Source organism: Sciurus vulgaris (genome assembly GCF_902686455.1).
Source record: "Sciurus vulgaris genome assembly, chromosome: 11".
In the NCBI taxonomy this organism is placed as follows: Eukaryota; Metazoa; Chordata; class Mammalia; order Rodentia; family Sciuridae; genus Sciurus; species Sciurus vulgaris.
The window spans coordinates 90,120,210-90,133,311 of record NC_136472.1 but is presented as its reverse complement, the minus strand read 5'-3'; the positions used below and the strand labels follow the sequence as shown (position 1 = coordinate 90,133,311).

The 13,102-nt window shown below is 37.5% G+C and overlaps 1 protein-coding gene across 8 annotated transcripts in view; it reads right to left on the bottom strand.

The window, feature by feature from the left end:
• The window catches only part of DEUP1 (deuterosome assembly protein 1), a 97,141-nt gene that overhangs the window by 30,707 nt on the left and 53,332 nt on the right, over positions 1-13,102 (bottom strand). For all 8 annotated transcript variants that reach the window (XM_079103626.1, XM_079103630.1, XM_079103629.1 and 5 more), the window contains one exon: positions 10,010-10,115. In XM_079103626.1, coding sequence (XP_078959752.1) covers positions 10,010-10,115 — 106 coding nt within the window. The remainder of the gene's footprint in view (positions 1-10,009; positions 10,116-13,102) is intronic.

Genomic DNA, 13,102 nt, shown 5'->3' with positions numbered 1-13,102 from the left:
TGCATAACTTTTTAGTCACATTCCTGGTGAAAGACAGTTGACTCCCAGACCTGTGATGTGCCCCTTGTGCTCTGCAGCATCTTATGAAAAGGGCTTATAAGATGGTTCATATGTTGGAAAAAACTGGATTTCAGGGAATAATACCTAGAGTAGAATGACCTAATGTGGACAGTACACATGTCCAGAGGTAAATCTAACACTTCACCAGCCTTTATAACACCCCTCTGGTTTTAGTCAGCTTTTGTGCAGCTATGATTAAAAGACCAAAATGAGAACAATTTTTGAGGAGAAAAAGTTTATTTGGGGTTGACAATTTCAGAGGTCTCAGTCCATAGACAGCTGGCTCCATTCCTTGGTACAAGAGGTGAGGCAGAACATCATGGCGGAAGAGTGTGGTAGAGGAAAGCAGCTCAGTACATTACCAGGAAGCAGAGACAAGCCAACTAGAGGCCACATGGGCTGCAACCAGAAAAGCCATAGGGATGGAACTACACAAGCCCTCTGGAGAGCATTATAATGCCATATGTTCCAGATACAGGATGTGGAGCTACAAGGTTTGTTTGCCTAGCTGTATTTAGGTCTTGCTTTAGTCCCATTCCTTCTTTCTGTGCCCCAAATTCTCCTTGATGGGATGGAAGTGTTTACTCTATACCTGTATATATTGGATATATGTAACTTGCTTTTGATTTTTACAGGGGCTCACACTTAAGAGTTTGCCTTGAGTCTCAGTGGAGACTTTGGATTTGGACTTTTGGGCATTCCTGGAACTGTTCAGACCATGGGACTCTTAGAACTATACTAAATGTATTTTCCATTGTGAGATGAGTGTGAGCTTTTGGGGGTCAGGGACAGAATGTTATAGTTTGGATGTGAGATATCCCCCAAAAGCTCATGTGTAAGACAATGCAAGAAAGTTTAGAGGTGAAATGATTGGGTTATAAAAGCCTTAATCCAATCAGTGAATTTATTTTCTGAGAGGGATTAACTGTGGCTGGAAGAGATGGCTCATTGGGGGTGTGTGCCTTTGGGGTATATATTTTGTATCTGGTGCATGGAGTCTCTCTTCTTTCTGATCATCATCATGTCTTGATCTGTCTCCCTCCACCACAGCATTCCACCGTGATGTTCTGTCTCATCTGGAGCCCCGAGGAAGGCAGCCAGCTGTCTATGGACTGAGACCTCTGAAACCATGAGCCCCAGAATAAACTTTTCCTTCTCTAAAATTGTTCCTGTCAAGTCTTTTAGTCTCAGCTGTGAAAAAGCTGATGAAAACACATCTCTTTTCTGATTCTATTCTTATTAATAACATTTTTAGGGTTTCAAAGTTGGATGTGACCTTAGAAATCACACAGTCTTAACCATATCATTTAACAGATGGTAAAGAAAAAAAGACTCAAAGGGAAGAAAACTGACTGGGCCTAAGTTATGCAGTTCCTAAAAGCAAATAAGGAGAGTAGGAGACTGGAGTACAAACATGCCAACCCCAGGACAATGTAACAAGTCTCTTTTCATTTCTGTCTTCAATTTTCTTCCCTTACAGTTTATTTGATGAAACAACAGCATTATTCTGGTGTTTGTCCCTATTTGGATTTTGCTGAGTGCATCCCTGTGGTATAGTTTAACATGTTCTCCTTAAAATGGAACTTTGGAAATGGGAAAAAAAGAATACATTATTATGAAAAAGCAGTGAACTTTTTATTATTTTACAATGTTTAGATATTAAAACAACATACAATACTGCAAAACTTCTTTCTAAACAAGATTAATTTACCTGAATTTCAAATGACTTTTGGCTTTATTAAAAATGTGAAATTTATCACAAAACAAATGACTAAAAATAGTTTTGTACTGGAAAAAGAAAACACTTGCAGGATTCATAATACATGGCTCTTATTGGTTTTATTGCAAGAGAATGAAAATGCTCTCCACAAACACTTCCTAGAAGCTATAGCTATTTATATACAATTCATTTGTTATCTTTTCAGCACAGTATTGAACTATGTAGTGGTCTCCAAGAGCTCATAAAGAGATCTGTGCCTCATATTCTCTTCTTCCATGTCAAAATTGTGTGAAAACAGTAGGTTCTTTATATTATTGAAAATTTTATTACTATCAAATAATCTATGTTAAGAATGGTATAACTATACAAGGCTTTAGTCAATTTTTTATCACAATGCATTAACTGGGAACATCAGTGAAGAACAGTTTCTTATATTTTTCAAAGCAACAAAATCTGCTTCATGGGATTATTTGTCATTAAGTATGAAAAATATAAGAGAAATGATCATTAATTTGTAACACTTTCACTGTACTTAGTTTATATTTGTTCTCTAATAGTCAACTCTTTGTCAGACAGGATCTGTCTTTCACATCACTATGTTTTGTACAAATTAGTAGAATGGTTACAGTCCTACTACATACTCAAAAAAAGGCTGACTGCATACAAACAGCAACTGTATTTATGGCTTTATGCAATTATAACGTAGTCTTAGTTTTAGTTAATTCATTCTCTAAAGGTTTACTTTCATTTATTATGTGTCAAGCCACGTGCAGAGCCACTAGATAATAGTTCTAAACCATGCTTACATTTGTTTGTTTAACTTTTGACAATTGTTTAGATTTTATAGTATTGTATGTTCTGTCTGAACCTCAACTCTAAAGACAAGAGAAATGAATAGTAGCTATGATAAATTCATGGAAAGAAAGGCACTACTAAATCTTACTAGAATAATAGAAGAGGAGGACAGGCTTTTTGTAGGAGAGTAGAGAACGACATACCCTAAGAACAATGCCCAGACTTTCTTCATCTTGTGTAAGAGTGCTTGACACACACACATACACCAGGCACTCAGTGAAAAATGTGGGTGTAACCAAAAACCCTAGCAGCCAACATTTTATGCTTTCTCTGAGTTAGGCCCTTGTTCTAAGCACTTTACAGGCATTATCTCATGGATTTTAACTTAAGGTAAGAGTATGGATTCTAGATGCAAGTTGCCTAGATTCAAATTGAGTCTCTGCTACTTATTAGCTGTGCAAAGTTGGGGAAAGTTACTTCTCTGTGTCAAATGTAAAAAGGGGATAATTTTAGGACCTACTAGATAAGATAGTTGTGAAGAATAAATGAAATAGGATTTGTTAAATCCTCAGAACAGTTGCTGGCAGTAAGGGCAATAAGTAGTAGTTGTTATTGGCTTATTCTATCCCCATCACATACATCTCCTTATGATAAGGTACAAACCATTCCCATTCTAGAAATGAGAATCTTTTTTTTCCTTCAATTATCTTTTTATTATTGAATTATAAGTTATTTTTTTTCTTTTTTTTTATTTTAATTAAAAATCATAAATATACATAGGGCAATGTTGTTTAATTCATTCTGTTATTTTTTCCCTTCCCCCCTCCCCTCCCACCCCTCTTTTCCCTCTATACATTCCTTTCTTCCTCCATTCTTACCACCCTCCTTATCCCTAACCCCAAACCTAACCCTAACCTTAACACTAACCCCTCCTACCGCCCCCATATGTCCTCATCCGCTTATCAGCGAGATCATTCGTCCATTAGTTTTTTGAGATTGGCTTATCTCACGTAGCATGATATCCTCCAATTTCATCCATTTGCCTGCGAATGCCATAATTTTGTCATTCCTCATGGCGGAGTAATATTCCATTGTATATATATGCCACAGTTTCTTTATCCATTCATCAACTGAAGGGCATCTGGGTTGGTTCCACAATCTGGCTATAGTGAATTGAGCAGCTATGAACATTGATGTGGCTGTATCTCTGTAGTATGCTGATTTTAAGTCCTTTGAGTATAGGCCAAGGAGTGGGATAGCTGGATCAAATGGTGGTTCCATTCCAAGCTTTCTGAGGAATCTCCATACTGCATTCCAGAGTGGCTGTACTAGTTTGCAACCCCACCAGCAATGTATGAGTGTACCTTTTTCCCCACACCCTCGCCAACACCTATTGTTGCTTATGTTCTTGATAATCGCCATTCTAATTGGGGTGAGATGAAATCTTAGGGTAGTTTTGATTTGCATATCTCTTATTACTAGAGATGTTGAACATTTTTTCATATATCTGTTGATTGCTTGTACATCTTCTTCTGTGAAGTGTCTGTTCATTTCCTTAGCCCATTTGTTGATTGGATTATTTGTGTTCTTGGTGTAGAGTTTTTTGAGTTCTTTATAGATTCGGGATATTAGCACTCTATCTGAAGTATGAGTGGCAAAGATATTCTCCCACTCTGTAGGCTCTCTCTTCACATTACTGATAGTTTCCTTTGCTGAGAGAAAGCTTTTTAGTTTGAATCTATCCCAGTTGTTGATTCTTGCTTTTATTTCTTGGGCTATGGGAGTCCTGTTAAGGAAGTCTGCTCCTAAGCCAACAAGTTGAAGGTTTGGACCTACTTTTTCTTCAATAAGACGCAGGGTCTCTGGTCTGATTCTGAGGTCCTTGATCCATTGTGAGTTGAGTTTTGTGCAGGATGAGAGATAGGGGTTTAATTTCATTCTGCTGCATATGGTTTTCCAGTTTTCCCAGCACCATTTGTTGAAGAGGCTATCTTTTCTCCATGGCATATTTTTGGCCCCTTTGTCTAGTATGAGAAAATTGTATTTATTTGGGTTTGTGTCCGTGTCCTCTATTCTGTACCATTGATCTACCTGTCTATTTTGGTATCAATACCATGCCGTTTTTGTTACTATTGCTTTGTAATAGAGTTGAAGATCTGGTATTGTGATATCCCCTGCTTCGCTGTTTCTACTGAGGATTGCTTTAGCTATTCTGGGTTTCTTATTCTTCCAGATGAATTTCATAATTGCTTGCTCTATTTCTGTAAGGTACATCATTGGGATTTTAATTGGAATTGCATTGAATCTATATAGCACTTTTGGTAGTATGGCCATTTTGACAATATTAATTCTTCCTATCCATGAACGTGGGAGATCTTTCCATCTTCTAAGGTTTTCTTTAATTTCTTTCTTTAGTGTTCTGTAGTTCTCATTGTAGAGGTCTTTCACCTCTTTTGTGAGATTGATTCCCAAGTATTTTATTTTTTTCGATGCTATTGTGAATGGGGTAGTTTTCCTAATTTCTCTTTCTGAAGATTCATCACTTATGTATAAAAATGCATTGGATTTATGAGCATTGATCTTGTAACCTGCTACTTTACTGAATTCACTTATGAGTTCTAAGAGTTTTCTGGTGGAATTTCCAGGTTCCTCTAAATATATAATCATGTCATCAGCGAACAGGGATAGTTTGAGTTCCTCTTTTCCAATTCGTATCCCTTTAATTTCTTTGGTTTGTCTAATTGCTCTGGCTAGAGTCTCAAGGACAATGTTGAATAGAAGTGGTGAAAGAGGGCATCCCTGCCTTGTTCCAGTTTTTAGAGGGAATGCTTTCAGTTTTTCACCATTTAGAATGATATTGGCCATGGGCTCAGCATAGATGGCCTTCACAATGTTAAGGAATGTTCCCACTACCCCAATTTTTTCTAGTGTTTTGAGCATGAAGGGATGCTGTATTCTATCGAATGCTTTTTCTGCATCTATGGAAATAATCATGTGATTCTTAACTTTTAGTCTGTTGATATGGTGAATGACATTTATTGATTTCCGGATGTTGAACCAACCTTGCATCCCTGGGATAAAACCCACTTGATCGTGGTACAATATCATTTTAATATATTTTTGTATGCGATTTGCTAAAATTTTGTTGAGAATTTTTGTGTCGATGTTCATTAAGGATATTGGTCTGAAATTTTCTTTCCTCGATGTGTTTCTGTCTGGTTTAGGTATCAGGGTGATATTGGCTTCATAGAATGAGTTTGGGAGGGTTCCCTCCTCTTCTATTTTATGGAATACTTTGAGAAGTATTGGAATGAGCTCTTCTTTAAAGGTTTTGTAGAACTCGGCTGAGAACCCATCTGGTCCCGGACTTTTCTTTGTTGGTAGGCTTTTGATGACTTCTTCTATTTCATTGCTTGAAATTGATTTATTTAAGTTGTGTAAGTCTTCCTTGTTCAGTTTAGGTAATTCATATGTCTCTAGAAACTTGTTGTCTTCGAGGTTTTCTGTTTTGTTGGAGTATAGATTTTCAAAAAAGCTTCTAATTATGTTTTGTATTTTACTCGTGTCTGTTGTGATATTTCCTTGTTCATTCCGAATTTTAGTAATTTTTCTCCCTCTTTCTCTTTGTTAGCGTGGCTAAGGGTTTATCAATTTTGTTTATTTTTTCAAAGAACCAACTCTTTATTTTGTTAATTTTTCCGATTGTTTCTTTTGTTTCAATTTCGTTGATTTCGGCTCTGATTTTAACTATTTCCTGTCTTCTACTACTTTTGGTGCTGGTCTGCTCTTCTTTTTCTAGGGCTTTGAGCTGTAGTGTTAAGTCGTTTATTTGTTGATTTCTACTTCTTTTGTTGAATGCGCCCCATGAAATAAATCTTCCTCTCAGTACTGCTTTCATAGTGTCCCAGAGATTTTGATATGATGTGTCTTTGTTCTCATTTACTTCTAAGAATTTTTCAATTTCCCTCCTGATGTCTTCTGTTATCCATTCATCGTATAATAGTGTATTATTTAATCTCCAAGTATTGGAGAAGTTTCTGTTTTTAAATCTGTCATTTATTTCTAATTTCAGTCCATTATGATCTGATAGAGTACAAGGTAGTATCTCTGTCTTCTTGTATTTGCTAACAGTAGCTTTGTGGCATAAAACATGGTCTATTTTAGAGAAGGATCCATGTGCTGCTGAGAAGAAAGTGTATTCATTCTTTGTTGGGTGGTATATTCTATATAAGTCGGTTAAGTCTAAATTGTTGATTGTGTTATTGAGATCTATGGTTTCTTTATTCAATTTTTGTTTGGACGATCTATCCAGTGGTGAGAGAGGTGTGTTAAAATCACCTAGTATTATTGTGTTGTGGTCTATTTGATTTCTGGAATTGAGAAGGATTTGTTTGACGTACATGGATGAGCCAATGTTCGGGGTATAGATATTTATGATTGTTATGTCTTGCTGATTTATGCTTCCCTTAAGCAGTATGTAATGTCCTTCTCTTTATCCCTTCTGACAAGTTTTGGCTTGAAGTCCACATTATCTGAAATGAGGATGGATACTCCAGCTTTTTTGCTGTGTCCGTGTGCATGGTATGTTTTTTTCCCATCCTTTCACCTTTAGTCTATGGGTATCTCTTTCTATGAGATGGGTCTCTTGCAGGCAGCATATTGTTGGATTTTTCTTTTTAATCCAATCTGCCAGTCTATGTCTTTTGATTGTTGAGTTCAGGCCATTAACATTAACAGTTATTATTGTGATATGATTTGTATTCCTAGTCATTGGACTCATTTTTGTTTTTTGACATGATTTGGTTTCTCCTTTATTTGGCTATTCCTTTAGGGTAGTTCCTCCCTTTGCTGATTTACATCGTTGTTTTTCATCTCTTCCTCATGGAATATTTTGCTGAGAATGTTCTGTAATGCCAGCTTTCTTTTAGTAAATTCCTTTAGCTTTTGTTTATCATGGAAGGATTTTATCTCATCGTCAAATCTGAAAGTAAGTTTTGCTGGGTATAAAATTCTTTGTTGGCATCCATATTCTTTCAGGGCTTGGTAAATGTTGTTCCAGGCCCTTCTAGCCTTTAGGGTCTGGATTGAAAAATCTGCTGATATTCTTATTGGTTTCCCCCTGAATGTAATCTGATTCTTTTCTCTTGCGGCCTTTAAAATTCTGTCTTTATTTCGAATGTTAGGTATTTTCATTATAATGTGCCTTGGTGTGGGTCTGTTGTAATTTTGTGTATTTGGAGTCCTATAAGCCTCTTGAACTTGATTTTCCATTTCATTCTTCAGATTTGGGAAATTTTCTGATATTATTTCATTGAATAGATTGTTCATTCCTTTGGTTTGTTTCTCCAAGCCTTCCTCAATCCCAATAATTCTTAAATTTGGCCTCTTCATGATATCCCATAATTCTTGTAGATTCTGTTCATGATTTCTTACCATCTTCTCTGTTTGGTCAACCTTGTTTTCAAGATTAAATATTTTGTCTTCAATATCTGAGGTTCTGTCTTCCAGGTGATCTATCCTATTGTTTATGCTTTCTATGGCGTTTTTAACTTGGTTTATTGTTTCCTTCATTTCAAGGATTTCCGTTTGGTTTTTTTTCAGTATCTCTCACTCTTTATTGAAATGCTCTTTTGCTTCCCCTATTTGCTCTTTTAACTGTTGATTAGTGCGTTCATTTAGTGCCTGCATTTGTTCTTTCATCTCCTCATTTGCTTCCCTGATTGTTTTAATTATGTACATTCTGAACTCCCTTTCGGACATTTCTTCTGCTGTGCTGTCATTGGGTTTTATTGATATAGTATCTAGGTTTGTTTCGGACATTTTCTTCCCTTGTTTTCTCATATTGGTCAGATGTCAATGGGACTCTGTGATGTTGTAGATTTCCTCTATTGGCTTATAGTGACCCTGTAGATTTCCAGTGTATCACCTACCAGCCTTCAGTAGCCAGAAGTCTTGGATTAATTTGATAATGCAGTGCTTCCGAAGAACGCTGCCCCTAGCCCACTACTGGTTCCAGGGAGAGAGACCTGGAGAGGTCTCTTGTTGCCCAGCCCTGGTCCCAGAGGCTGGTTGTAGGTTGGAAGTCTCCACTGGCTTGGGGACTTGTGGCTGGCTCTGTGTAGACCGGCTCTCACTGGGCGGTTTGCCCCGAGAAGCTAGCCTAGAGAGGCGCTTCCCGCCGGAGGGGGACTGGGCTGCTTGGGGAAGTCCCTGGCGCCCTGTGCTGGTCACTGAAGCAACCTGCGGGTGGGCCGGAGCTAGCCAGGGCGGGCCAGAGCTGGCCGCGCTGCTTCTGTGCAGAAGGGCTCTCACTGGGGGGCCTGTTCCGAGAGGCTGGAGGATCTGTCCCTGTGGGAGGAGCCCACTGCCAGACTGCACAGAGCTGCCTGGGGGAGACGCTATCTGCCCTGTCCTACTCTAATAAGCCACTCGAATCCTGGCCTGCCACCCAGCTGAGCTTCGCTGGGTGGGGGAGACTCACCCTGTGGTTCTATCTTAGTCCGAGTCTCTCAATGCCTCCCCTTCTTGAATCCTGGGTTCTGGGGCGACTAGAGATGCAGTCACCCTCTAGTCCGCCATCTTGGATCGCCCCATGGAAAAAGCCTGCAGCTGGAGGGGGACAATGCTGCCTGGAGAGGTCTCTGGCTGCCCAGCCCTGGTCCCAGAAGCTGCTTGCATGTCGAATGTCTCCGCTGGCTTGGGGACTTGTGGCTGGCTCTGCGTCGAGAGGCTCTCACTGGGCGGTCTGCCCCGAGAAGCTAGCCTAGAGAGGCGCTTCCCGCCGGAGGGGGCTGGGCTGCTTGGGGGAGTCCCTGGCTCCCTGTACTGGTCTCTGAAGCAACCTCTTTAAGTTATTTTTATATCCTAGATATAAATCCCTAACTGATAGACAACTTGCAAATATTTTCTCCCATTATGTAGGTTATCTTTTCACATTTTTTTTACTTTTTAAAAATTTATTTATTTATTTTATTGTAAACAAATGGGATACATCTTGTTTCTCTATTTGTACATGAAGTCAAGGCATACCATTTGTGTAATCATAAATTTACATAGGATAATGTTGTTTGATTCATTCTGTTATTTTTTTTCCCTTTCCCCCCACCTCTCCCACCCCTCTTTTCCCTCTATACAGTCCTTCCTTCCTCCATTCTTACCACCCTCCTTATCCCTAACCCTAGCAGTGTGCATAGGCAGCCTCCTTAGGCTTGTACACATGGCTGAGCAACAGTCTGTGCTAGAAACCTTCTTGCTATAAACCATGTCTCACAGAGCCACTAACCCTTTACATTTCATGGGTAATCTCTCACTGGCAGAGTGACACCCCAAGGTTTGTGTTCACACAGAATCATGTCAGAATTATCAGGATGGCAGATTATTAACTTAGGAGAAAATACTTCTACTTGGAAGAATGGAGCTCATTAGTTTCCATACCTTACTTAATTCTTTTTCATGATTCGGTTGGTCTGGCACCACTGAGAACAGTTCTCTCCTTTTCCTTTCTGGATCTTTAGCAGAAGGTGAATAAGATGATTCAAGTCTACAAATTAAAAATAACAAGCAAAAATTAAGCTTAACTGGCCGAGCATGGTGGCAGATGCTTTTACTCCCATGAATCAGGAGGCTCAGACAGGAGGATTGCAAGTCTGAGGACAGCTTCAGCAATTTAGCAAGGTCCTGTCTCAAAATATGAAATAAAAAGGGCTGGGAGATGTACTTCAGTGATAAAGCACCCATGGGTCCAAACCCCAGACCTCCCCTCAAAAAAATTAAGCTCAACTTAATAAGTTGTTATGTTAATTTAGACCACTGTAGGCTGCATAGATAGATAAATCATTATTGTTGGAAACATTTCTAGTTATAGAAATTGCAAGTGCTAATACATTCAGATCCCATAAGTATTTACATCTTTAACTGAATGCAAATAGTTTTAACAGGGAACAAGGGTAGTAATTAATATGAAATTTCAATTATTCATTAGAATTGCCATGTAGAATTGCTTATGTAGATAAGATTTTTGGATAAGAAGAAAAGCCTGCTTCCTGTAATAAAACAGCCAGGGAACCCATTCTAAAAAAGGAAATAACCCAACTTGCTAATGCATTGCAGGGAGCATCTATGTCATGAGTAGAAGGAGGGGAACAACTACTCCATAAATATGCTTAAAAATGATTACAGATGGCAGTCAGATAAAAGGCAACACCCTTTGATGGCTCATTTATAAAATGGAATTGTAACCATATATTAATACTAGAGAGGAGAAGCAGAAACTAGTATAAAAAGGACGATACCCAAAAGAAAGGTTGGAAAAGTACAAGCAAACACTGTTCACTTCCATGTAAGGCACATTGGTAAAATAAAAACCAGCACAACAAAAAACAAAGATAACCAGGTGGGGAAAGCATCAGCTTTCTATTAGAAGTCATACTTGATTATTCCTTTGGAGTTTGGTGTTTGAGGAATATACCCATTTGTAAGTAAAATTTTATATTGCCTGAGTTTTTGGAAAGGTTCCACACATTAAAAACAAAAACCACACAAATAAAACAGAAAACCAAAATCTGAGTAATGATGGAGAAATAACTAATTTAAAGATTAAAAATAAAGGTTCTCTCAAAAGGTAAAAATTGTTAGTGATATCCCTGCAGGATTCATCAATTCTTTCTGATTATGTGTGTGTGTGCATGTGCATGTGCGTTCATTCCACACAGTGTAGAAAACAGAGCATATGAGAATATCATATAAGGTTATCATCTAAGAGAAACCATTGCAAGCATTTTTGGGTATTTTTTTTATATATGTGTAAATAAATATACATTTCTCCTACAATTAGAATACACTGTATACATTAATTTTCAGTTTCCTTTTGCTTTACACTTAGTAATATATTGTGAGCATTTTCCATTTTGTCTGATGTTCTTCTAAAAGATTATTTCAGGATTAAATTTTTAATCCTGAATTATTAAATTTTTCTTATTTGCTATGATTTGGAAAAAGTGAAAAATGAAATTCCCTTTCTCCATTCTTCCTCTGCAATTTCAGGGAAAGCAATGCTGAACTGAATGCTAAAAATCTCATGGTAAACTTGCAAAGTTCATTAGTACGGGTAAAAAATGTCAAACTCCAATTTAGACAGGGGATATAAAACAATAATTATGCTAATATAAGATGCTAATATGAATATATAAAAGAACTATCATTTGTCATGTAGGAAAAGGATGTTTAAATTATTTTAACAACTCAAAATATATCAACCCAAGGTGCTCCTACAACTAAGAAAAGGAAAAGCTAATGAAAATCAGCATTATTGATTAAGGTTTTGAAAAAGGAATGAAGACATTACTGTACTACTTCTATAAAGCTACTGTGCATTTACTCTAATAAACTGGGTTGCTTCACCTTAATACAGACACAAAGAGGAAACAGAGTCCAAATAAGAAACCAAAACAATAAAACAGAGCAACATTCCCATGAGAATAAACTAGAAGGATTCAAAACTTGTAGTGGGAAGGATGAAGATTGATCAGTCCAAAATACAAAGGTAACTATGGAAATTTAAACACATATCATTTCATCAAATTTCAGAATACTAAAAATGAGGTACATCCTCCAAATGATAAAGATGTGGCTTGAAGACCAAAATAAATACCAAATTAAATGGAGGATAGCAAAGCAGAGCAAAAGTTTGTATTTACCAAATATGTGAATAAGTGCAAGAGTTCGGATCAAATCATGTCTTGAAGAAAAGCTGGCAATATTTGGAATTCACCATTGGCCTTGTAAGAGTGCCACACAAAGTGTCTACAATATTCTTCACAAAACCAGAGATAGATACTGGTTGAATGGTGTACTCTTCTACAAAATTTCTTATGTTTCTGGGCATATACATTTGTTTCTTTGTGTGAAGACATTTCTCACTGACTCACCACACTGGAACAGCAGCTTACACATAATAAATAGCCAATAGATTTATATAGTCATCAGTGATGATGATGTATAGCTTGTATACAGCACACTCAATAATGCTGACTGGCTAATAGGCATTCTGCCATCCGTGGTGAGGCATACAATAGGTCACTTTGGAGGATCTTAATTTGCCATTAGTTGTTAAGGACAGACTTCAAAGAAGTGCTAACATGACCCACAACTTTGAAGACATAATTATTGCCTAAAAAACAATAATTATATTTCAATAAAATATCCTTCACCACTTTGCTATTCAATTTTTAAAATCCTATCACTGGTCTAGCATTAGTTTTTTGATTACGAGGAATAAAGTTCTATGCCAATGAACTATTGAAGCAGTCAAACCATCTATTCATAAGCAAAAACACTTAATAATCCTCAGCAGTCCCATTTTCTTTGTGATTATGGAGTTCACAATATCTTATTTCAAAGAGGAAAAATACCTGTTTTAATAAGAACCTTAATGGAATTGAGAAGGTGGTGAACGTGGAGGCAAAATAACTACAGCATTTACAAGTGAGAAAGCTAACATCAGGCTTATGGGCAATAGAAATGAAAAGC